Below are 27,218 nucleotides of genomic sequence, written 5' to 3' on the forward strand. Positions count from 1 at the left end.
TTCCAGGTCTTATTTTTGCTGACTGTATAGAGCTTCTCCATCTTCAACTGCAAAGAATATAATCAGTCTGATTTTGGTATTGACCATTTGGTGATGTCCATGTGTAGAGTCATCTCTTGTGTTGTTGGAAAAGGGTATTTGCTATGACCAGTGTGTTCTCTTGACAAAACTCTGTTAGCCCTGCTTCATTTTGTACTCCAAGGCCAAACTTGCCTGTTACTCCAGGTATCTCTTGACTTCCTACTTTTTCATTGTAGTCCCCTATGATGAAAAGGACATCTGTTCTTGTTGTTAGTTCTAGAAGGTCCTATAGGGATTACTTCTGATAGTTGGCCTTAAATTCCTTTTGCTAAATCATCAGAATAACAAATTCAGCTTATGTGGACAACACTTAACTAAATTAAGTGTTCTAAAACTCTGAATTTAAACCTTTATTGACTACTGAGCCTAAACTGCCTATAGTTCTGAAGGTTAAAATTATAATACAGGTAACACAATGATAAAATTTAGTACTTGAATTTCTAAGTCAGCTAAGATGTTCAATTAAACTTGAAAGGTTGTATCAATAATTTTCAAAAAATTTAACAGATTTATCTAACATAGTATGTATATATGGAGATATTTATTTTTACTAGGTTGGAGCTTCACTGTTTCCTTTATCATCATAGACAAACGCATTAATATTTGAACAAGATTGTATTTAAATTTCTTATGTCAAAAACTATGAAACTCGTAAATGAATCTTGTTTTTAAACAAGTTATAGAAAATCAAAGGAAATAAGGTAGTTTCATGTAGCCTGTCTGTTTTAGATTCTGTAGGTCATCACAAATGGAACTCTTATGATTTAGAGTTCTCTATATTCCTCTGATACTACCAAGTAGAAATCTTCAAGGATTGCTTAAATTTGTAATCTGTGCAATTTAGTCTCTCCTATTAGTGTCTACGTCTTGTGTTTTTGCATATGGCTGAAAACATCCTTAACTTTGTATTAAGCTAAGTGAGAATTTTGCCTTAATAGTGTTTATGTACCTGTTCAAAATCTTGGTAGTCAAACCTTGTAGCTTCAGTTTTCTTTTTTCCTTTTAATGTCAAGTAATTTCCTTAACTCAAAATAACCTATGTTGAACTCATTTTCAGCTGGCATGTCCAATAAAAGAATCTGGACAGTTTACCTTCTAAGTTTTTGTCATAAGACTTAGAGAGTTGCTTGTTGGAATTGAGAACACAAAAGAAATAGATGAGCTACTGCTTATAAGGTGTTACAGTTGTGGCATTGCTACTTTGTTTTGTTTCTTTTGTAGTGTTTGCTTCACCATCCTATCCATACCTCTCTGCTCCTATTCCTGCTGCTGCTGGCCCTCTACCACCTCCACCTCCTCCACTACCACCACCACCCCCTCCTCCTCCTCTTGAGGTAGGAAAGACTTCAAACTTAGCACCACCACTTCCACCTTATTCCTGTGATCCAAGTGGCAGTGATCTGCCTCAAGGTAAGTAGATTTTGAGACTTAGGTGAGGGTTATTTAGATCTGTTTTTCTCTTTTTAATTTTAGAGTATATCTCTCTTTGGTTGACCAATGAGGGTAGGGTGGGGGAACCAAATGGAAACTGAGAGCAGTGCTGGTGAAATGACTAAGGAAAGGAGCAACTGAAAGCTGAGAATATCTTTTGCATCATTGAGAGGAGGATGATTGAGCTGACTCATGCTGCTTTTCTAAGGTAGCTGCATGTCTGCCCTAAAGAAGATTTGCAGCTGGGTATCTGTTCTCAACTATTTTTCTTGAAAAGTAGGAATTGATAACAAAGTTTTCTCTGTTTCTTTTATTTAATGCCCACCACAAGTACATGAAATTGTTACATTATTGATATTTAGGATTCCAACTGAATTTTGAGGAATTGGAAAAGGTTTTTGGGAGAGGAGTTGCTGGGGAGGTCTGGTCTGCCTTGAATTTCCTTACTTAAACTAAGGATAGCTTTCCATTGGAAGTTTGTTGTTACCCCTCAGTGTATCCCAAAAGAGAATTGTAATTGAAAGTTGTTTGTAGCTTATTTATACTTTCTTTTCTTTTCTTTTTTGATGTAACTTTCCATTCATTCTTTTAGCTGCTTCTCTATTTTATTTTGTTTTGTTTTCAGCCCCTAAGGTAGTCTTCAAGATCTTCAACTTCATTCTGTTCTTTTTCTCTTCCTTAAAAGTTGATATCAACTTTATGTAGATGATTTCTAAATCTCTCTGGGCTTGGCCTCTACTTACTTGCTAGACAGTTTAATTTGGCTTTCTTTCTTTTATTTCAGATTCACTCTGTAATAAAATTCATCTTTATCTTCCTTCTCTTTATGCTATGTAAAACATTGACTCTTCTCCTTGGTTTTATATTTTGTTAATAATATATCGTTTCCACTTAATTCACCCAGGATCTAAACTCTGATCCCTTTACTCCTCTCCTTTCAGCTACCTACCCTTGCCCAAGATCTTCTCAGCACATAATGCTGATTATTGCATTTTCCAACATTTTATTATGAAAGTGTTTAAACATAAATTTGAATTTAAAAATGAATATCCATATATCTACCACCTATATTCCTTTGTAAACATTTAACTATACTTGCATTACTATGTATTTCTGTGTTTTCCTCCATCCATCTTTCTGTCCATCAATTAATCCATCTTTTCTTTTTTTTTCTTTTAAAAAATATTATTTTATTTATTTATTATTATTTTTTTAATCTTTTTTTTTTACTAGTTGGAGGCTAATTACTTTACATCATTACAGTAGTTTTTGTTATATATTAAAATGAATTAGCCATGGATTTACATGTATTCCCCATCCCAGTCCCCCCTCCCACCTCCCTCTCCACCCGATCCCTCTGGGTCTTCCCAGTACACCAGGCCCGAGCACTTGTCTCATGTACCCAACCTGGGCTGGTTATCTGTTTCACCCTAGATAATATACATGTTTCAATGCTGTTCTCTTGAAACATCCCACCCTCACCTTCTCCCAGAGTCCACAAGTCTGTTCTATGCATCTGAGTCTCTTTTTCTGTTTTGCATATAGGGTTATCATTACCATCTTTCTAAAGTCCATATATATGTGTTAGTATACTGTAATGGTCTTTATCTTTCTGGCTTACTTCACTCTGTATAATGGGCTCCAGTTTCACCCATCTCATTAGAACTGATTCAAATGAATTCTTTTTAATGGCTGAGTAATATTCCATGGTGTATAAGTACCACAGCTTCCTCATCCATTCGTCTGCTGATGGGCATCTGGGTTGCTTCCATGTCCTGGCTATTATAAACAGTGCTGCGATGAACATTGGGGTGCACGTATCTCTTTCAGATCTGGTTTCCTTGGTGTGTATGCCCAGAAGTGGGATTGCTGGGTCATATGGCAGTTCTATTTCCAGCTTTTTAAGAAATCTCCACACTGTTTTCCATAGCGGCTGTCCTAATTTGCATTCCCACCAACAGTGTAAGAGGGTTCCCTTTTCTCCACACCCTCTCCAGCATTTATTGCTTGTAGACTTTTGGATAGCAGCCATCCTGACTGGCGTGTAATGGTACCTCATTGTGGTTTTGATTTGCATTTCTCTGATAATGAGTGATGTTGAGCATCTTTTCATGTGTTTGTTAGCCATCTGTATGTCTTCCTTGGAGAAATGTCTGTTGAGTTCTTTGGCCCATTTTTTGATTGGGTCATTTATTTTTCTGGAGTTGAGCTGGAGGAGTTGCTTGTATAGTTTTGAGATTAATCCTTTGTCTGTTTCTTCATTTGCTATTATTTTCTCCCAATCTGAGGGCTGTCTTTTCACCTTGCTTATAGTTTCCTTTGTTGTGCAAAAGCTTTTAAGTTTCATTAGGTCCCATTTGTTTATTTTTGCTTTTATTTCTGAAATTCTGGGATGTGGGTCATAGAGGATCCTGCGGTGATTTATGTCAGAGAGTGTTTTGCCTATATTCAACTCTAGGAGTTTGATAGTTTCTGGTCTTACATTTAGATCTTTAATCCATTTTGAGTTTATTTTTGTGTATGGTGTTAGAAAGTGTTCTAGTTTCATTCTTTTACAGGTGGTTGACCAGTTTTCCCAGCATCACTTGTTAAAGAGGTTATCTTTTTTCCATTGTATATCCTTGCCTCCTTTGTCGAAGATAAGGTGACCATAGGTTCGTGGATTTATCTCTGGGCTTTCTATTCTGTTCCATTGATCTATATTTCTGTCTTTGTGCCAGTACCATACTGTCTTGATGACTGTGGCTTTGTAGTAGAGTCCGAAGTCAGGCAGATTGATTCCTCCAGTTCCATTCTTCTTTCTCAGGATTACTTTGGCTATTCGAGGTTTTTTGTATTTCCATACAAATTGTGAAATTATTTGTTCTAGTTCTGTGAAAAATACCGTTGGTAGTTTGATAGGGATTGCATTGAATCTATAGATTACTTTGGGTAGTATAGCCATTTTGACAATATTGATTCTTCCAATCCATGAACACGGTATATTTCTCCATCTGTTTGTGTCCTCTTTGATTTCTTTCATCAGTGTTTTATAGTTTTCTATGTATAGGTCTTTTGTTTCTTTAGGTAGATATACTCCTAAGTATTTTATTCTTTTTGTTGCAATGGTGAATGGTATTGTTTCCTTAATTTCTCTTTCTGTTTTCTCATTGTTAGTGTATAGGAATGCAAGAGATTTCTGTGTGTTAATTTTATATCCTGCAACTTGACTGTCTTCATTGATTAGCTCTAGTAATTTTCTGGTAGAGTCTTTAGGGTTTTCTATGTAGAGGATCATGTCATCTGCAAACAGAGAGAGTTTCACTTCTTCTTTTCCTATCTGGATTCCTTTTAATTCTTTTTCTGCCCTGATTGCTGTGGCCAACACTTCCAAAACTATGTTGAATAGTAGTGGTGAGAGTGGGCACCCTTGTCTTGTTCCTGATTTCAGGGGAAATGCTTTCAATTTTTCACCATTGAGGGTGATGCTTGCTGTGGGCTTGTCATATATAGCTTTTATTATGTTGAGGTATGTTCCTTCTATTCCTGCTTTCTGGAGAGTTTTAATCATAAATGGATGTTGAATTTTGTCAAAGGCTTTTTCTGCATCTATTGAGATAATCATATGGTTTTTATCTTTCAATTTGTTAATGTGGTGTATTACATTGATTGACTTGTGGATATTAAAGAATCCTTGCATTCCTGGGATAAAGCCCACTTGGTCATGATGAATGATTTTTATAATATGTTGTTGGATTCTGTTTGCTAGAATTTTGTTAAGGATTTTTGCATCTATGTTCATCAGTGATATTGGCCTGTAGTTTTCTTTTTTTGTGGCATCTTTGTCTGGTTTTGGGAATTAGGGTGATGGTGGCCTCATAGAATGAGTTTGGAAGTTTACCTTCTTCTGCAATTTTCTGGAAGAGTTTGAGTAAGATAGGTGTTAGCTCTTCTCTAAATTTTTGGTAGAATTCAGGTGTGAAGCCATCTGGTCCTGAGCTTATGTTTCCTGGAAGATTTCTGATTACAGTTTCGATTTCCTTGCTTGTGATCGTTTTGTTAAGATCTTCTATTTCTTCCTGGTTCAGTTTTGGAAAGTTATACTTCTCTAAGAGCTTGTCCATTTCTTCCAAGTTGTCCATTTTATTGGCATAGAGCTGCTGGTAGTAGTCTCTTATGATCCTTTGTATTTCAGTGTTGTCTGTTGTGATCTCTCCATTTTCATTTCTAATTTTGTTAATTTGGTTCTTCTCCCTTTGTTTCTTAATGAGTCTTGCTAATGGTTTGTCAATTTTGTTTATTTTTTCAAAAAACCAGCTTTTAGCTTTGTTAATTTTTGCTATGATCTCTTTAGTTTTCTTTTGCATTTATTTCTGCCCTAATTTTTAAGATTTCTTTCCTTCTACTAACCCTGGGGTTCTTCATTTCTTCTTCCTCTAGTTGCTTTAGGTGTAGAGTTAGGTTATTTATTTGACTTTTTTCTTGTTTCTTGAGGTAGGCCTGTAATGCTATGAATCTTCCCCTTAGCACTGCTTTTACAGTGTCCCATAGGATTTGGGTTGTTGTGTTTTCATTTTCATTCATTTCTATGCATATTTTGATTTCTTTTTTGATTTCTTCTATGATTTGTTGGTTATTCAGAAGCGTGTTGTTTAGCCTCCATATGTTTGAATTTTTAATAATTTTTTTCCTGTAATTGAGATCTAATCTTACTGCACTGTGGTCAGAAAAGATGACTGGAATGATTTCAATCTTTTTGAATTTACCAAGACTAAATTTATGGCCCAGGATGTGATCTATTCTGGAGAAGGTTCCGTGTGCACTTGAGAAAAAGGTGAAGTTGATTGTTTTGAGGGGAAACGTCCTATAGATGTCAATTAGGTCTCGCTGGTCCATTGTGTCCTTTAAAGTTTGTGTTTCCTTGTTCACTTTCTGTTTAGTTGATCTATCCATAGTTGTGAGTGGGGTATTAAAGTCTCCTACTATTATTGTGTTACTATTAATTTCCTCTTTCATACTCGTTAGCGTTTGCCTTACATATTGCGGTGCTCCTATGTTGGGTGCATATATATTTATAATTGTTATATCTTCTTCTTGGGTTGATCCTTTGATCATTATGTAGTGTCCATCTTTGTCTCTTTTCACAGACTTAATTTGAAAGTCTATTTTATCTGATATGAGTATTGTGACTCCTGCTTTCTTTTGGTCTCCGTTTGCGTGGAATATTTTTTTCCAGCCCTTCACTTTTAGTTTGTATGTGTCCCTTGCTTTGAGGTGGGTCTCTTGTAGACAGCATATATAGGGGTCTTGCTTTTGTATCCATTCAGCCAGCCTTTGTCTTTTGGTTGGGGCATTCAACCCATTTACATTTAAGGTAATTATTGATAGGTATGGTCCCGTTGCCATTTATTTTGTTGTTTGGGGTTCACTTTTATACCACCTTTCTGCGTTTCCTGTCTAGAGAAGATCCTTTAGTATTTGTTGAAGAGCTGGTTTGGTGGTGCTGAATTCTCTCAGCTTTTGCTTGTCTGTAAAGCTTTTGAGTTCTCCTTCATATCTGAATGAGATCCTTGCTGGGTAGAGTAATCTAGGTTGTAGGTTATTCTCTCTCATTACTCTAAGTATGTCCTGCCGTTCCCTTCTGGCCTGAAGGGTTTCTATTGATAGATCAGCTGTTATCCTTATGGGAATCCCTTTGTGTGTTATTTGTTGTTTCTCCCTTGCTGCTTTTAATATTTGTTCTTTGTGTTTGATCTTTGTTAATTTGATTAATATGTGTCTTGGGGTGTTTCGCCTTGGGTTTATCCTGTTTGGGACTCTCTGGGTTTCTTGGACTTGGGTGGCTATTTCCTTCCCTCATTTTAGGGAAGTTTTCAGCTATTATCTCCTCGAGTATCTTCTCATGGCCTTTCTTTTTGTCTTCTTCTTCTGGGACTCCTATGATTCCAATGTTGGGGCGTTTCACATTGTCCCAGAGGTCCCTGAATTTGTCCTCATTTTTTTTGATTCTTTTTTCTTTTTTCCTCTCTGCTTCATTTATTTCCACCATTTTATCTTCTAACTCACTTATGCTATCTTCTGTCTCTGTTATTCTACTCATGGTTCCCTCCAGAGTGTTTTTGATCTCATTTATTTCATTATTAATTTTTAATTGACTTTTTTATTTCTTCTAGGTCCTTGTTAAACATTTCTTGCATCTTCTCAATCTTTGTCTCCAGGCTATTTATTTGTAACTCCATTTTGTTTTCAAGATTTTGGACCATTTTTATTATCATTATTCTAAATTCCCTTTCAGGTAGATTCCCTATTTCCTCCTCTTTTGTTTGACTTGGTGGGCTTTTTTCATGTTCCTTTAGCTGTTGGGTATTTCCCTGCCTTTTCATCATGTTTAGATTGCTGTGTCTGGAGTGGGCTTTCTGTATTCTTGTGGTCTGAGGTTCCTTTTTATTGTGGAGGTTTCACCCAATGGGTGGGGTTGGACGATTGGTTTGTCAAGGTTTCCTGGTTAGGGAAGCTTGTGTCAGCGTTCTGGTGCGTGGAATTGGATTTCTTCTCTCTGGAGTGCAATGGAGTTTCCAGTAATGAGTTTTGCGATGGGTCTCTGTGTTAGGTGTGACTTTGGAGAGCCTGTATGTTGACACTCAGGTCTATGTTCCTGCGTTGCTAAAGAATTTGCATGGTATGTCTTGTACTGGAGCTTATTGGCTCTTGGGTGGTGGTTGGTTTTGGTGTAGGTATGGAAGCTTTTGGATGGTCTCTTATTCCTTAATGTTCCGTGTAGTCAGGAGTTTTCTGGTTTTTTCAGGATTTGGGCTCAAGTCTCCTGCCTCTGGATTTCAGTTTTATTCTTCCAATAGTCTCAAGGCTTCTCCAACTATACAGCACTGATAATAAAACCTCTAGGTTAATGGTGAAAAGATTCTCCACCGTGAGAGACAACCAGAGAGGTTCACAGAGTTACATGAAGAATAGGAGAGGGAGGAAGGAGATAGAGGTGAGCAGGAGGAGAAAAAGGGGACTCAAGAGGAGAGAGACAGATCTACGCAGTTATCTGTTCCCAAAGTGTTCTCTGCAGCCCAGACACCCACAAAGATTCACAGAGTTGGATTGGGAAGAGAAGGGGAATGGAGGAAATAGAGGTGTTCCGAGGTAGAAAACAGAGAGTCAAAAGTGGGAGAGTATCATCACCACACTCCTGAATAGAAATGGGAACTGAATATTGGATTCTTAAATGACCAAAATTTATATCACATACTACTGAAAAACAAAGATTGAAAATCTAGTGTAGAGGTTAGACTCTTTGAAATACAATTTTCAAAAACAAAAACACAAAAAACATTTAGAACTGTATATGAAGTTCAGTTTAAAAATAGGGTTTCTCTCTCTCTCTTTTTTTTTTTTTTTGGCAAGGTTATAGTGAAATGAAAATGAAAGTTAAGGAATAATAGAGGAGTATTAGAGGACTCTAAAAGGAAATAGGAGAGAAAAACAAGAAAAAGAAAAAAAAATTTTTTTTTCCCTAATTAAAAAAATCGTAAAAATATATGAAAATGAAAGTTGAGGAGTAATGGGGGAGTAATAGGGAATTATAAAAGAAAAGAGAAAAAATAAAAAAGGAAAGAAAAATTTTTTTTTTAAATTAAAAAAAAAATGTACATATATATCTAGGAATTTCTCTGCGGTTGTTGCGGTCAGCGTAGGTTCAGTTCAATTTCAGATAGCTCCTCCTTCCAGCTTACACTTCTTGATATCTGTAGGCCCCTTCCGGTGTAGTCGGTGTTACCTTCAGGGATTTTAATCTGTTGCACTGGTCCTTTCTGAAGCGGTTCCCTTTGTTTATTTGGCTTCTGTTTGCCGTCTCTTTGGTGTCTAATTTCCGCCCTGACACAGGCGGGCGGAGGTGATCTCTTATTTAGGTTCCCTAGTTCAGTTCAGTCCTGCCAAGGGGAGGGCGGGGCGCTGCAGACAGATACCGCTCTGTGTGGATAGCGCTCACCGTGTTCCGGCCACAGTGGGTTTGCCCCGCTCACGGGTGTCTGTGCTTTCGCCGTCTACACTGCTCAGGCTCCCGGCTGCTCCATATGGAGCGGGCCCTGCGTTGAGTGCGGTTCCAGTTTTCGGGTACTCCACAAAAGCGCAGATTCGGTTGCTCCTGCGTTTTGTGCCTTCCCCGGCCTGAGCGGTTCAGGCAGCCAGAGGCTTGGGCGTACTCTCCCGGGTGCAGCACGGCTTTTCCCTCCGCGGAGAGCGGCCCAGGCAGCCAGAGGCTTAGGCGTAATCTCCCCAGGTACGGCGCGCTTTTTTCCCTCCGTGGCCCCAGCACGCACCGCCAGTCCAGTCGGGTCTCAGGAAGTCTTTAGCTAGAACCCGGAGGCCTGTTTGCAGTGTGGGAGGGGGTGGCTTCTCAGGGGCTGAGTTTGCCCTTTTCCCCTCCCCCCTGCCTCCTACCTCCAGCGGGGATGGGCTGGCTCTTCTCTGGAGATTCTCAGTCCCTTTGTTTTGCGAACCGCCGGCAGTGTGTTCGGGCCAGTTAATTTTGTCCCTTGCTATCCCACAGTTTAAAAAAGCTCCCTCTGATTGCTCTCAGGGTCTTTGGGCCGGTCCTTACCCTAAGCAATGCCGCCCGCTCCTCTCCGTTCCACCCCGCTTGTTGCTGGCGGGTGCGGGCGTCTGGGGTACTTTTCTGCTGGGAGTTGCTTTTAGGCACGTAATCTGTGGGCCTTGTTTAATTTTTCCTCCCAGTTAGAATGCAGAAAACTTCCCCCAGTCCCGCCAGTGCGAGGGTTTCCTGGTGATTGGAAACTTCCTCTATTAAGATTCTCTTCCCGGGACGGGTCTCCGTCCGTAGCTCTTTTGACTCCCTTATTATCGTTTATATTTTGTCCTACCTCTCTTCGAAGACAATGGGCTGCTTTTCTGGGCACCTGATGTCCTCTGCTAGCGATCAGAAGTTGTTTTGTGAAATTTGCTCAGCATTCAAATGTTCTTTCGATGAATTTGTAGGAGAGAAAGTGGTCTCTCCGTCATATTCCTCTGCCATCTTGGCTCCTCCCCCGAATCCATCTTTTCAAAGATGGATTTCAAAGTAAGTTGTAGACACCATTCTTCCCCATTAAAACTTCAGCATACGTATCATTTACTATAGTTTGGATCTATTTTTTCTTTTGATGTGATGTCTACATATAATGAAATGAGCAAAGCTTATATGTACACTTGCTGCGTTTTGACAAATGAGATAACCCAAATACCTATCAAGGTATAGAACATCATTATCCCACAAAGTTCCCTCATTCCCCTTCCCAGTTGTTCCCCACCCCGATCTCTACTTCCCCTTAGAGATAGTCACTATTCTGATATTTTTCTGCCCTAGTTTTACCTGTTTTAAAATTTTATGTGAATATAATCATAAAATAAGTACTCTTTATGAACGGTTTCTTAAACTCAATGCAGTGTTTTTGAGATTCTTCCATGTTGCTTCATATATCAGTAGTCTGTTTGTATTGCTGAGTAGTATTTCATTGTATGGGTATTTCACAGTTTGTCCATTCTCCTGTTGAGGAACACCTGGGCTATTTCTAATTTGGGTCTCTTATGGATAAAGCTGCTATGAATATGCTTGTAAAAGTCTTTGTGAACATGTGTTTTCAATTCCCTTGGGCAGATACCTAGGAATGAAATTTATGGGTTATAGATAGGTGTGTTTAGTTTTACAAGAACCTGCTGGTCATTCTTCCACAGTTGTACCTTATCTCCTACTTTTACAAGAGCTCTATGCACCTGGTTTTCTACTTCTAAGCCTTTGCTAACATGGTGAACCTACTCACATTCTTTGCCCTCCACTCTTCCATCTAATTTCCTATTTAAATCCTATCATTTTCATGATCCCACCCCGATTACATTTCAAAGTGATGTTTTTGAGTTCTTCTAGTCCTTGCCTGCCATTTTTTTAACAGCTTGATATATAATTCATACACCATATAAGTCATCCATGTAAAGTATATATAATTCAGTGCTTTTTAGTATATTCACAGATTTGTGCAGCCATCACCACTATCTATTTCCAGAACATTTTCATAACCCCAAAAGAAACCCTGTACCCGTTAGCAGTTAGTCTTCATTCTCTCTGACCCTGGCAACTACTGTTCTGCTTTCCATCTCTAGATTTGCCTATTCTGGATATACGGTTCTGCCTATTCTGGAGTCATATAATATGTGGTCTTTTGTAGGCTTACTTCTTTCACTTGGCATAGTGTTTTCAGGGTTCATCCATGTTGTAACATATGTCAGTATTTCCTTCTTTTTTTCAGCTGAGTAACAGTCCATTATATATAGATACACTATTTTATTATCTATTAGTTGATGGACATTTGGGTTGTTACCACATTTTTGCTATTGTGAATAATACTGGTGTGTGTTTTGTATGCAGATTTTGTGTGGATGTATGTGAATACCAAGAGGTGGAATCCCATGCCATTTGTGGATTTACTTCCTGCTGTTATCTTTTCATATTCTTCAGCTTGAGCGTTAGGCTTTTATACTGTACTCCCACATAATAGAATACAAGCTCATTCTTTTAAAGAGGCAGTAAATACATTTGTATGTATTGGGAGTCTTCAACTTAAGAAGGAGGGGCTCTCTGAGAGTTTGTTAGTGAAACTCATTACACTGATAAGAATATATGTAAATTCCAGGTCAGTCAGTGAAAATGCATTTAGAGCTATAATTGAAATGCTAAGGTTATTCCCTCTTCTCTCATACATCTAGTTTTTGTTTATTTGTAGGCATTTTTAATTAAGTTCTATGTCTGGAGAAATTTTATCACCTTAGGGTATAATTTGAGTTACCTTGCTCATTGCCTCCTCTTTTTGGAGTTTTAGTGGTGGTGGTATGTTTGTCATGTTAAGTAAAAACAAGGTAGATTGTTTTAAACAGTGCTGGTTATCTTAGTGGACATCACTGATCCTGGCATTCATAGATCATTAATTTGTACTGTGTCTTAACTCCAAAGACAAATATGATTGCTTTTGTAGTAGATTTGTATTAAAATAAAATTTTAGTCTTGAGACAAGCAAGAAAATGCCTTTATTACATTCTTTCTAACTATTTGCATAGCAGTATTCCTATAACATCTGCCTAATATTAAGAGTAGAATTAAAATATGTATTTTTGATTAAACCTTTGGTTAGAACATGATCTTAGTATTAGGTAAATGGTCATTTACTATAAGGTCGGATTGAGGGTAGTGTTGATGTGGGAAGACTACATTTGTTGTATATACATTAATAGTCGAAGAGAAGAGCTCTTTAAGTGGTAAGTTTTAATTTTTTATGTCATCTAGTCACTAAAATTTAAATATTTAATTTTAGATACAAAAGTTTTGCAGTACTATTTCAATCTGGGATTACAGGTAAGAGTCCTGTGAAAATTTCTTTGATTTAAAAAAAGCTATCTTAAAAATGTAAGCTGTTTTGATAATCAGACTCTTGAACCTTATAACTCAAGAACACTTTGAGTGACCTAAAAGGTTTATTTCTGTCTTTATATCTCTGAAGGTGACCCAGGCCAATTTTGTACTTTAACCTCCTAGTGCTTCAGCTTCTCTTATAAAATAGTGAAATTGTTGTGAATGGGGTTTCTATGCGGTACAACTTTAGCATATATTGGCTTCCATGTTTAACATCATATGCTAACCGTTCACTATGTTTTTCTGTCTCAAATGGATTATTTATCCTATTTACTTAAAACATTTTTGTGGCTATTTCTGTACTTTATGTGAAAAGTAATTAGACTAAGTCAAAGACATTTAAAGAGCTATATTATTTTTAAAGCACTTGTGTTCATAGATACTTGCCAAACACTGATTTTTACCATTTCCCTGAGTTGTAGAAAGGGAATACTGACAAATATCTTAATATCACTGAAAGGTATGTCTGATATCAGGTAAGAATCTATCTTCCCCGATAGGCACACATTTATAATTTAAGGGTAATGGAGTGGATTTTTGTTCTTGAAACTCTTATTTCCTAAATGCAGTTTCAAGAATTGGAGAAATAAAATGCTTGCCCCTTCAGTTATGTTTATTATAGTGACATGTGGAAACAAAGCAGAGGCAGTTTTATTATTTATTTATTTTTAGTGTTTTTAAGTATAGTTGCTGTACCATATTATATGTTACGGTGTACAGTATAGTGATTCACAATTTTTAAAGGTTATGCTCCATTTATAAATATTTATAAAATATTGACTATGTTCCCTGTGTTGTGCAGTAAAGTCTCCTACATTTTGTTGTTATTGTCGTTTAGTCATTAAGCCATGTCATATTCTTTTGCGACCCCATGGACTGTAGCCTGCTAGGCTCCTCTGCCCATGGGATTTCCCAGGCAAGAATACTGGAGTGAGTGCCATTTCCTTCTCCAGGGGATCTTCCTGACACAGAGATTGACCCCACATCTCCTGCATTGCAAGCAGATTCATATATAGAATAGATATTTTAATATTTTCTCATATTAAAAGTAATAGCACTCATTATGGAGCATACAGAAAAATACTAATGTATAAAGAAAACTGAAATCACTTGTGTAATCAATGTACATTTTGATATATTTCCTTACAGCTTATTTCATAAAATGTGGACTATGCTATGTAATTTTGTAAACTTTTTAAGTTAAACAATATGAACACTTTTTAAAATTTGATGCCATGATTTTTTTTATTGCCTGTATTGTATTCCATCATGTCTGTGTCATAATGCACTCTAGTTTCTTATTGAATATTTAGGCTGTTAATTTTTTTTTGCCTTTAAAAATAATGCTATAACAAATATCTTTGTATACAAACCATTGTGTATATCTCTAATTTTCTTAGAGTGCTTTCCTTAAAGAATTCCTGGTCCAAATATGAAATACAGAGGCTGCGAAAGATCTTAAAGTTGCTATAGAGAATAGATTTTCTAAATATCATGTCATTTATTTCAAAAGTCATTGTTATCTCACCTGAAAATCATGGCCTAGCTTTTTTTTTTTTCTCAGTGAACAATGGTACTACTTTAAGAAAAGAAATTAGTAAAGTGTTTTTTTTTTTTTTTACTTTCTTGCCCAAGTGCTATCACCACAGTTACTGGCACTCCATGGTCTATGTGCCACAGATGCAACAGCAGCAGCTTCATCCAGAGAATTATCCAGTCTATACTGAGCCGCCACCTCTAGTAGATCAAACCATTCCTCAGTTATACAGTGAGGTGGAGAGACAAGATGGCACACAGGCAGAAGTATCAGCAAATGGTAAGCGTGTAGTGAGAAATTTTCTACAAGAAAGACAATTGAATTTTATTGTGTGTAACAATAATAGACTTCAGATAGACCAACATGTCTTTTTTTTTACGTAACCATGTAACTGTGTATTGCAACAAAATTGTAGAAATAGGAAGTTCAGTTTAAACGTTTTCCTAAATTCGGTTCATTTAACCAGTAGCTTTATTGTTTAATTTTGCATACATATATATATATATATTTTGAGAAGGAAATGGCAACCCACTCCAATATTCTTGCCTGGAGAATCCCATGGACAGAGGAGCCTGGTAGGCTATAGTCCATGGGGTTGCAAGAGTTGGACACGACTTAGCGACTAAACCACCCATATATATTTTTAATTGGAGGATAATTGCTTTACAATGTTGTGGTGGTCTCTACCATACATCAATGTGAATCAGTCATAATTATATATACGTGTCTTCTCCCTCTTGAGCCTTCCCTCCTCCATTTCACCCCTCTGGGTTGTCAACTGAGCACCAGGCTGAGCTCCCTATGTTATACAGCAGCTTCCCACTAGCTAGCTGTTTTACACATGATAGTGTGTATATGTCAGTGCTACTTTCTCAATTTGTCCTACCCTCTCCTTCCCCCTCTGTGTCCACAAGTCTGTTCTTTACATCTGCATCTGCATTTCTTCTCTGTGAATAGTTCATCAGTACTGTTTTTTAGACTCTGTATATGTGCGTTAATATACTATATTTGTTTTTCTCTTTCTGACTTTCTTCACTCTGTATAAGAGGCTCTAGGTTCATCCACCTCACAACCAACTCAAATTTGTTCCTTTTTATGGCTGAGTAATATGTACCATGACTTTGTTATCCATTCATCCTACACCAGCATTTTTTAAAGCATGGTACATGAACCTCTTGGGGTCCCTTGGAACTCTTTCAAGGGCTCCATGAGGCTAAAAGTATTCATTGTAATACGTGGATTTTGTCTCGTTTGCTGTGTTAGATTTGCATTAAGGGTGCAAAAATCAGTGTGGGTAGAAGAGCTGACACCTAAGCACAAATCAAAGTAGGGGCACCAAACTGCTAGTAATCAGCATCTTCACACATGCTTGATATAAAAATGTCAGCTTTATTTGTTTTGTGTTTGATCAAAGAAGCTCTTATTTTACTAAATTTTTAATCTTTGAAAAATTGTATTTAATATTGTATATGACAAAACAGGAAGTATTCAGAAAGCTCTCTACATATCTAAGTATGATAATTGACTTTTAAAGAAAAGGATTTGTGAGCTTGAGTTTCGAGCTAAACTAGCTGACTTTCATGGAATGCTATTTTTACTTGACAGAATGACAGACAAACTGTGGTTGTTCAGACTGGGGATCTGGCAGACATTTTCTCAAATGAACAGCTAAGCCTGTCACTTCAAGGAGGGCAATGGATAGTATGTTTTTTTGTCAAAGATAGAAATTCCAACTTTCAAATATAAGTTATCCAAAATTCTAATTTTTATCTAATAACCATGAGCTTTACAGCTTCTAGTACATAATTGTTTCTTTTAATAAAATAGATGATGGGGGGCTATTTATGATATGGGTTTTTACATTGTATAATGAAATGTGTCAACATGTGGGAGATCTGTATAACTTAGTGAAATAGTATTTTCCCAATTACTGTGTATAGTCTTACCTGTGCATGATTTTGTAAAAGATGTCTGCAAGAAAAAACAATAGATTTTAATGTTAACAAAGTATGAATAGTCTACATTGTGATTGACCTCTCAAATCACCACTTACCTAGTTTTGGTGTAGCATCAAAAAATATCTACAGTTATCTGCAAAGGCTAATTATTAAGACTTCTGTCTTTTCCAGCTACATATCTGTATGAGGCCAGATTTTCTTCATGTATTTCAACTAAATATATTGTAATGTGTATGTGCGTTAAGCTGCTTCAGTCATGTCCGACTTTTTGTGACCCTATGGACTATAGCCCACCAGGCTCCTCTGTCCGTGGGATTCTCCAGGCAAGAATACTGAAGTGGATATATTGTAATAGATAAAATACAGAAGCAAATATGAGAATCCAGCTGTCTTCTGTTAGGCCATACATTAGAGATTACACAAGTGTAAAACAGTGCCACTGGTTTCACAATTTTTTTGGGGGGGTGAATAATACAGATTTTTATGAAAAATGAGTTTAACATAATGGGTTTATTTTTATGTGAAATAACATATTTAACTTAGTTTAATTCCTAATGGGATAAATATTGATACATATAACCCACATAAGGAAAAGCTATTTGAGGTCCTCAATTTTTAAGATTGTAAAGGGATCCTGAGACCAAAGTGTTTGAGACCTCTGTGCCAGACCATAAGGATGCTTGCTTTTTCTGTCAGTTTATAGTATAATATAGATCAGGAGACATTTTGAAGGGTTTAGAATAGGATCTTTGGACTGCCCATCTTAGAATCAGCAGGAAGTAGAACAATGTATACTAACCTAACCAAATCTGCTTTCCATTCCAGCAACTGCTACTTGATGGATGTGATTTCCACTAAGTTACCTAACCTCCCTAAGTCTGATTTATATGTATAAGTATACTCATCCTGTTGCATGTGAGGAATGTGAATTTTCTTTCTCTCCTCCCTTTTCAAGGCATATTATAGTTTACAATATTAGGACTATAAAATCTCATCCCTCATGTGGTGGTATGATGTGCTCCATGGTAATACAAATTAAAATACCAACTTTTACTGCCTTTTTGTTCCACTTACCTTTTATAGAGCTATTTTTATTGTAGTAAACATGAGACAGTGCCTATCTTAATTTCACAAAATGAAGTTAAGTTATCCCAAGTAATAAAGGAATCCATTAAAAAAATTTATATAGTCACTATAATGGCAGAACAGCATCTGTTTATTTCCACTGAAACTGATGCAGTAGAAGTGCTATAAAATTAAAATGATGCTAACATGTTAATGACATTCAAGAGGTGACTATTAAATTTTTGGAATGCTTTTCAGAATTTTGCCTTCAAGTATAGACCAGACTATAAAAACACTTGAATTTTTAATTGCTAAAATAATACAAAATGGTTATTTGGGTGATATGTGTCATACAGAAAAAATATTTGATAATTGTGACCAATTCTTTTAAGAACTTAATTGACAAAAATGACTCTAGAGTATGTTTCTTTGTGTATTTTGTCTGTTGATACCTAACTCATCCAAGAAAGGTAGCTGTCTCTAGGTAGAGTACATTTGATACATTTTATATACATATATGTTTAATTTTTTTAATTAGAAAATTTTTATATTTTAGTAGCCTGTTTTGGTCAGTAATGTTCATATCTAAAGTGTTCCTCTTAGAATTGTAGGATATTTTCTTTTTTTTTGTAGGATATTTTCTTAGAGTTAATGCTAAATTTCATTTTTACCTCAAGAACATCCATTTACGTTGATGTTTAGTGAATCTTTGTATATGAAGTGTACTGTGTGCTTTGTTTCAGGTACTTTTCCAAATGCTGACCCTGCATCTGTCCCTCATGGAACAGTCTATTATCCAGTGATGTCAGATCCATATGGGCAGCCACCTTTGCCAGGTTTTGATTCCTGCCTTCCTGTTGTGGCAGATTATCCCTCCGTTGCTCCCTGGCATCCAGTTGGTGCAGCGTATGGTGGTTCTCCGCAGATTCATGGTGCTATGAGTCCTGGGCCACTTGGCTATATTGCTACCCCTCCCTCAGCTTCTCATTATGTACCTCAGAATATGTAAGATTCAGCAGTATGAAGTATTCTTGCACTGCTATCTTTCTTGCTATTTTGGCTTTAAAAAGTGTTTTATGTTAGTGTTTAAGTGATTTAGGGTGGTTAGAGTGGTTCTATTGTGTCTGTCTTAAAGATTATTTTATCTTTTGATTTAAAGTAGTACTTTAAAATAAAGGAGTATTTCTTTGGGTTGTGAATAACGAAATTGAATGTACAACTAACCCCATATTTAAGCACATTTCATTGTATTCAGCTGTTTTCCTTTCAGCCAGCTTGTTAGCTTTATATTAGCTGATGGTACCAATTGATAAGAGGAATGAATCATACGAACTGTTTCCTTGGTTCAGATGTCACACATCATATTAAATAATGCAAAATTGGAAAGCCTTCTACTTTTTTCTAGAAAATGAAGCAAAACCAAGAGTATTTGCTTGTGGGTAACTAACTTAATAATATTAAAAGAGAGAGCTCTTCAGGTTTCTTAGGAATCATCTGACCTGAGTTGCATTCTATAATATTAACCAGTTTTGAAGGCACATGGTGCTCTGCTTTAGATTTATCCCATATGCTATTGTTTAATATTGGATTTATGTAATTGTTTTACTGCACAGTGTTGATGTCCTTTACACAGCAGTAAATAAAAATTAGCATTTAAAATTGCTAAAATGAGTGAGATGTTTTTCTCTTGCATTTTCATGGCAGCAAAGAGTACCAGTATTTGATTGTTTCAATATGTTTTCCCCCTGGTATTTTGGTTGGCAAAAAACATGAATATATAGCATGAACTGGCAGGGTCAACTGAAATGTTATTTAATCTCAAGATATTGCAATACATACTACCATATCTAGTTCTTTTCTCTTGAGAATGTTCCTTTAAGTTGTGTTTCTGTTTTTCCTTTTTTAAATCTACTAATTCCCTTATGAAATTTTAATCTAGATTTACTTTCTCATTGTCCAGTTCTTCAGGTAGTTGTTGAATCTTTTTTAAATTAATTAATGTATTTTAATTGGAGGCTAATTACTTTACAATACTGTAGTGGTTTTTGCCATACATTGATATGAATCAGCCATGGGTGTACATGTGTTCCCCATCCTGAACCCCCTTCTTACCTCCCTCCCATCCCATCCCTCAGGGTCATCCCACTACACTGGCCCTGAGCACTCTGTCTCATGCATTGAACCTGGACTGGCGATCTGTTTCACATATGGTAATATACATGTTTCAATGCTGTTCTCTCAAATCATCCCACCCTCACCTTCTCCCACAGAGTCCAAAAGTCTGTTCTTTACATCTGTGTCTCTTTTGCTGTCTTGCATATAGGGTCATTGTTACCATCTTTCTAAATTCCATATATATGCATTAATATACTGTATTGGTATTTTTCTTTCTGACTTACTTCACTCTGTATAACAGGCTCCAGTTTCATCTACCTCATTAGAACTGATTCAAATGCATTCTTTTTAATAGCTGAGTAATATTCCACTGTGTATATGTACCACAGCTTTCTTATCCATGCATTCTTTTTAATAGCTGAGTAATATTCCATTGTGTATATGTACCACAGCTTTCTTATCCATTCATCTGCCGATGGACATCTAGGTTGCTTCCATGTCCTGGCTATTGTAAACAGTGCTGTGATGAACATTGGGGTACACATGTCTCTTTCAATTCTGGTTTCCTTGGTGTGTATGCCCAGCAGTGGGATTGCTGGGTGGTATGGCAGTTCTATTTCCAGTTTTTTAAGGAATCTCCACACTGTTCTCCATAGTGGCTGTACTAGTTTGCATTCCCACCAACAGTGTAAGAAGGTTCCCTTTTCTCCACACCCTCTCCAGCATTTATTATTTGTAGACTTTTTGATAGCAGCCATTCTGACTGGTGTGAGATGGTACCTCATTGTGGTTTTGATTTGCATTTCTCTGATAATGAGTGATGTTGAGCATCTTTTCATGTGTTTGTTAGCCATCTGTATGTCTTCTTTGGAGAAATGTCTGTTTAGTTCTTTGGCCCATTATTTGATTGGGTTATTTATTTTTCTGGAATTGAGCTGCAGGAGCTGCTTGTATGTTTTTGAGATTAACTCTTTGTCATTTGCTATTATTTTCTCTCATTCTGAAGGCTGTCTTTTCACCTTGCTTATAGTTTCCTTCATTGTGCAAAAGCTTTTAAGTTTAATTAGGTCCCATTTGTTTATTTTTGCTTTTATTTCCATTACTCTGGGAGGTGGGTCATAGAGGATCCTGCTGTGATTTATGTCAGAGAGTGTTTTGCCTATGTTCTCCTCTAGGAGTTTTATAGTTTCTGGTCTTACATTTAGATCTTTAATCCCATTTTGAGTTTATTTTTATGTATGGTGTTAGAAAGTGTCCTAGTTTCATTCTTTTACAAGTGGTTGACCAGTTTTCCCACCACCACTTGTTAAAGAGATTGTCTTTTCTCCATTGTATATTCTTGCCTCCTTTGTCAAAGATAAGGTGTCCACAGGTGAGTGGATTTGTCTCTGGGCTTTCTATTTTGTTCCATTGATCTATATTTCTGTCTTTGTGCCAGTACCATACTGTCTTGATGACTGTAGCTTTGTAGTATAATCTGAAGTCAGGCAGGTTGATTCCTCCAGTTCCATTCTTCTTTCTCAAGATTGCTTTGGCTATTTGAGGTTTTTGTATTTCCATACAAATTGTGAAATTATTTGTTCTAGTTCTGTGAAAAATACCGTTGGTAGCTTGATAGGGATTGCATTGAATCTATAGATTGCTTTGGGTAGTATACTCATTTTCACTATATTGATTCTTCCAATCCATGAACATGGTATATTTCTCCATCTATTTGTGTCATCTTTGATTTCTTTCATCAGTGTTTTATAGTTTTCTATATATAGGTCTTTTGTTTCTTTAGGTAGATTTATTCCTAAGTATTTTATTCTTTTTGTTGCAATGGTGAATGGAATTGTTTCCTTAATTTCTCTTTATGTTTTCCTGTTGTTAGTGTATAGGAATGCAAGGGATTTCTGTGTGTTAATTTTATATCCTGCAACTTTACTATATTCATTGATTAGCTCTAGTAATTTTCTGGTGGAGTCGTTGGGGTCTTCTATGTAGAGGATCACGTCATCTGCAAACAGAGTTTTACTTCTTTTCCAGTCTGGATTCCTTTTATTTCTTTTTCTGCTCTTATTGCTATGGCTAAAACTTCCAAAACTGTTGAATAGTGGTGGTGAGAATTGGTACCCTTGTCTTGTTCCTGACTTTAGGGAAAATGCTTTCAGTTTTTCACCATTGAGGGTAATGCTTGCTGTGGGGTTGTCATATATAGCTTTTATTATGTTGAGGTATGTTCCTTCTATGCCTGCTTTCTGGAGGATTTTTATCATAAATGGATGTTGAATTTTGTCAAAGGCTTTCTCTGCATCTATTGAGATAATCATATGGTTTTTATCTTTCAATTTGTTAATGTGGTGTATCACATTGATTGATTTGTGAATATTGAAGAATCCTTGCATCCCTGGGATAAAGCCCACTTGGTCATGATGTATGATCTTTTTAATATGTTGTTGGATTCTGTTTACAACAATTTTCTTAAGGATTTTTGCATCTGTCAGTGACATTGGCCTGTAGTTTTCTTTTTTTGTGGCATCTTTGTCTGGTTTTGGTATTAGGGTGATGGTGGCCTCATAGAATGAGTTTGGCAGTTTACCTTCCTCTACAGTTTTCTGGAAGAGTTTGAGTAAGATAGATGTTAGCTCTTCTCTAAATTTTTGGTAGAATTCAGCTGTGAAGCCATCTGGTCCTGGGCTTTTGTTTGCTGGAAAATTTCTGATCACAGTTTAGATTTCTGTGCTTGTGATGGGTCTGTTAAGATTTTCTATTTCTTCCTGGTTCAGTTTTGGAAAGTTATACTTTTCTAAGAATTTATCCATTTCTTCCAAGTTGTCCATTTTATTGGCATATAGTTGCTGATAGTAGTCTCTTATGATCTTTTGTATTTCTGTGTTGTCTGTTGTGATTTCTCCATTTTCATTTCTAATTTTGTTGATTTGATTCTTCTCCCTTTTTTTCTTGATGAGTCTGGCTAATGGTTTGTCTATTTTATTTATCTTCTCAAAGAACCAGCTTTTAGTTTTGTTGATTTTTGCTATGTTGATTTTTTTCTTTTTTATTTATTTCTGCCCTAATTTTTATGATTTCTTTCCTTCTACTAACCCTGGGGTTCTTCATTTCTTCTTTTTCTAGTTGCTTTAGGTGTAAAGTTAGGTTATTTATTTGATTTTTCTCTTGTTTCTTGAGGTAAGCTTGTATTGCTATGAACCTTCCCCTTAGCACTGCTTTTAAACACTGAATCCCATAGGTTTTGGGTTGTTGTTTTCATTTTCATTTGTTTCTATGCATATTTTGATTTCTTTTTTGATTTCTTCTGTGATTTGTTGGTTATTCAGAAGCATGTTGTTTAGCCTCCATATGTTTGTATTTTTAATAGTTTTTTTTTTTCCTGTAGTTGACATCTAATCTTACTGCATTGTGATCAGAAAAGATGCTTGGAATGATTTCAATTTTTTTTAATTTACCAAGGCTAGATTTATGGCCCAGGATGTGATCTATCCTGGAGAATGTTCCGTGTGCACTTGAGAAAAAGGTGAAATTCATTGTTTTGGGGTGAAATGTCCTATAGATATCAATTAGGTCTAACTGGTCCATTGTATCATTTAAAGTTTGTGTTTCCTTGCTAATTTTCTGTTTAGTTGATCTATCCATAGGTGTGATTGGGGTATAAAATCTCCCACTGTTACTGTTACTGTTAATTTTCCCTTTCATACTTGTTAGCATTTGCCTTACATATTGTGGTGCTTCTATGTTGGGTGCATATATATTTATAATTGTTATATCTTCTTCTTGGATTAATCCTTTGATCATTATGTAGTGTCCTTCTTTGTCTCTTTTCATGGCCTTTATTTCAGTCTATTTTATCTGATATGAGTATTGCTACTCCTGCTTTCTTTTGGTCTCCATTTGTGTGAAATATCTTTTTCCATCCCTTCACTTTCAGTCTGTATGTGTCCCTTGTTTTGAGGTGGGTCTCTTGTAGATAGCATATATAGGGGTCTTTTTTTTGTATCCATTCAGCCAGTCGTTATCTTTTTGTTGGGGCATTCAACCCATTTACATTTAAGGTAATTATTAATAGGTATGATCCCATTGTCATTTAGTTTGTTGTTTTGGGTTCGAGTTTATATACCTTTTCTGTGTTTCCCTGTCTAGAGAAGATCCTTTAGCATTTGTTGAAGAGCTGGTTTGGTGGTGCTGAATTCTCTCAGCTTTTGCTTGTCTGTAAAGCTTTTTATTTCTCCTCCATATTTGAATGAGATCTTGCTGGGTATAGTAGTCTGGGTTGTAGATTTTTCTGTTTTCATCACTTTAAGTATGTCCTGCCATTCCCTCTGGCCTGAAGAGTTTCTATTGAAAGATCAGCTGTTATCCTTATGGGGATCCCCTTGTGTGTTATTTGTTGCTTTTCCCTTGCTGCTTTTAATATTTGTTCTTTGTGTTTGATCTTTGTTAATTTGTTTAATATGTGTCTTGGGGTGTTTCGCCTTTGGTTTATCCTGTGTGGGATTCTCTGTATTTCTTGGACTTGGGTGACTATTTCCTTCCCCATTTTAGGGAAGTTTTCAACTATTATCTCTCAAGTATTTTCTCATGGCCTTTCTTTTTGTCTTCTGCTGTGATTCAAATTTTGGGGCATTTGTCATTGTCCCACTTCTCAGGTCTAAGCTGCTCAGGTTCAGGTTCTCAGGTACTCCACAAAGGCACAGACTTGGTTGGGCCTGTGTTTTGTGCCCTTCCCAGGTCTGAGCAGCTCAGACAACCAGGTGCTTGGCGAGTGCACTGTCCCAGGTGGTGGTATGTCTTATCACCTCCCGGGTCCCAGCTGCTCAGTTTCCTGGGTGCGCAGCGAGAGAACTGTCTCAGGTGTGCCATGTGTCTCCTCTGGGGAGCTGATCTCAGGCTGTGACCCTCCTGGTAGATGTCAACCGTCCAGGATCCCAGGAAGACTTGGTTAGCAACTGGGAGCCTGCTCACAGTTTGGTGGAGGATGCATCTCTGGGGCTGAGATTGCACCTTTCCTTCCGGCTCTGGCTGTCGCCCCCCCTGCTTCTCTGCCTCTGGCAGAGGAATGGGCCCATCTGCAGCTGGCTGGCTCTCCTCTGGTATTCACTCAGTCCTTTGTTCTGTGAGCAGACCAAGGTGTGCTTTAGGTTAGAGCTTTTCACAGGAACGTTTTCTTTTTCTTTTATTTTTCTCTCTCTGACTATCCCACAGTTTGGGTTGCTATCTCATGTTAGCTCCCTCAGATTGTCCTCAGGGCATTCAGGCCCGGTCCTTACCCTAAGCATGCAACCCATGCCTCCCTGTTCAGCCCCCGCTGGCTGCTGGTGGACGTGAGCATCTGGGCTACTTCTCTGCTGGGAGTTGCAGTTAGGCACATAATCTGTGGGGTTTTTTTTTTTCCTCCCGGTTATGTTGCCCTCTGAGATTCCAAAACTCCCCACAGACCTGCTGGTGAGAGGGTTTCCTGGTGTTTGGAAACTTCTCCTCCTTCACGACTCCCTCCCTGGGATGGGTCTCCATCCCTAACTCTTTTGTCTCTCTTTTTGTCTTTTATATTTTGTCCTACCTCCTTTTGAAGAGAATGGGCTGCCTTTCTGGGTGCCTGGTGTCCTCCACCAGCATTCAGAAGTTGTTTTGTGGAATTTGCTCAGCATTCAAATGATCTTTTGATGAATTTGTAGGGGAGAAAGTGGTCTCCCTGTCCTATTCCTCCACCATCTTAGGAACATCCCTGTTGAATCTTTAAGTTGTTTAGATTTACCTCGTATTTCCCCAGGCCTACGTTATCTTCAGCTTTCTGTGAGACTTATTTTATCAGCCTTTCTGCCTTCTCCCTTTCACCTACCCAAAGACCACAAAATTTTCTGTATTCATTAGTTTTCTGCAGTATAATTCATCACAATGCTATGCTCTATCTCACCTACAAATGGCTATTTGGTTGCCACAAAACTTATTAATATTGCCTCCTTTAAAAGTTATTTATGCTTGTGAATCATTCTATTCTTTTCTACTTTAAGCCATACCCCAGGGAAGAAGAACCATTTGAGATTCAGGGCTTGAACAATTGAAAAAACTAGAATGGAATTCATTTCAAAGAGGATATCCTGTCTTCAATATACTATTCTTGAGATGATTGATAATAGTGTCAAATCAATCAGTGTACTAGTTAAAGCTTCTACTTCATGATAGACATGGAATGGTAGTGTTTTGGTTTTGCATCCTTAATCTTTAGAAATTCTTTCTATACAATTTGGCATCTAACAACTTTAATAAAGAAAGATGGACAGTAGTGCCTGATCAGCTTTTTCTCTACTAACCTCCTGGGTTCACAATTTGTGCAGCCTACAGATTGTTTTAAGTAAATGTTTATTTCAGTCAAGCTTCAAATCTAGAACAACCCCTCTCCAGTGTTTTTCAAATATGCAGCATTTCTGAAATGTATATAACTCATAGTAAGTGATTGTCCTATATCTTCAACTGTCAATGATTCACTAATTAGCTTCTAAACAGTGTTTTAGAAGGTTGTAGTGTATCTTGAGAATGCGGGTCTGGAAATTATGTAGCTTTGAGATAAGTATGTTTGCCTTAGGCTTCCAGTTAATTTGTTTATATTTTAAACTTGTAGGTTGTTGCCTTGCCTTGATTTCCATTACTAATTTAATGCAATTTAATGAAATACTTGTTATTAACTTAGAAACCCAAGATCAACCTAATTGTTTTTATCAGAATTGATATCAGTGGTATGTATACTCTGTTTATAAGTCATATAAGTATAGTCCACTTGTTTATGCTTTGCATTCAGACTTCCCTATGAAATAATCAAGGAGTGTGCCTTGACCCTCCTATACTGTTTTGGGAGTTGGAACAGTGAAGGTAACCTATGAAGTGAAAGTCACTCACTCTTTGTGACCCCATGGACTGCAAGAATACTGGAGTGGGTAGCCATTTCCTTCCTGACCCAAGGATTGAACCTGGGTCTCCTGCATTGCAGGCAGATTCTTTACCATCTGAGCCACCAGGGAAATGAAGGTAACCTGTACTGCTGCAGAAATCAGCAGTAGGTTTTGAAGGCAGTTTCCAGGTAAAAAGGAAGAGGTCTTTCTGGTAATAATAATAAAAAAAAACTCCAAACCTAAGACCTGGAGCACAAAATGAGGCAGGGCAAAGGCTAACAGTTTTGCCAAGAGAACTCATTGGTCATAGTAAACAACCCCTTCCAACAACACAAGAGACAATTCTACACATAGGTATCACCAAATGGTCAATACTGGAAACGGATTGATTATATTCTTTGCGGCTGAAGATGGAGAAGTTCTATACAGTCATCAAAAACAAGATCTAGAGCTGACTGTGGCTCAGATCGTCAGCTTCTTATTGCAAAATTCAGACTTAAATTGAAGAAAGTAGGGAAACCACTAGGCCATTCAGGTATGACCTCAATCAAATTATACAGTGTAAGTGACAAATAGATTCAAGAGATTAGATCTGATAGAGTACCTGAAGAACTATGGATGGAGGTTCATAACATTGTACAGGAGGCAAGTGGTGATCAAAACTATCCCCAAGAGAAAGAAATGCAAAAAGGCAAAATGGTTGT

The 27,218-nt window shown here is 37.0% G+C and overlaps 1 protein-coding gene across 1 annotated transcript in view; it reads left to right on the forward strand.

Moving 5' to 3' along the window:
- Positions 1-19,183, forward strand: part of ALG13 (ALG13 UDP-N-acetylglucosaminyltransferase subunit) — an 80,145-nt gene extending 60,962 nt beyond the window's left edge. The window contains 4 exon segments of the mRNA XM_070462133.1: positions 1,303-1,491; positions 12,858-12,898; positions 14,591-14,771; positions 18,259-19,183. Coding sequence (XP_070318234.1) covers positions 1,303-1,491; positions 12,858-12,898; positions 14,591-14,771; positions 18,259-18,524 — 677 coding nt within the window. The 3' untranslated portion in view covers positions 18,525-19,183.
- Positions 19,184-27,218: the final 8,035 nt, after the last annotated feature.

Source organism: Odocoileus virginianus, unplaced genomic scaffold (assembly GCF_023699985.2).
Source record: "Odocoileus virginianus isolate 20LAN1187 ecotype Illinois unplaced genomic scaffold, Ovbor_1.2 Unplaced_Scaffold_1, whole genome shotgun sequence".
Classification (NCBI taxonomy): Eukaryota; Metazoa; Chordata; class Mammalia; order Artiodactyla; family Cervidae; genus Odocoileus; species Odocoileus virginianus.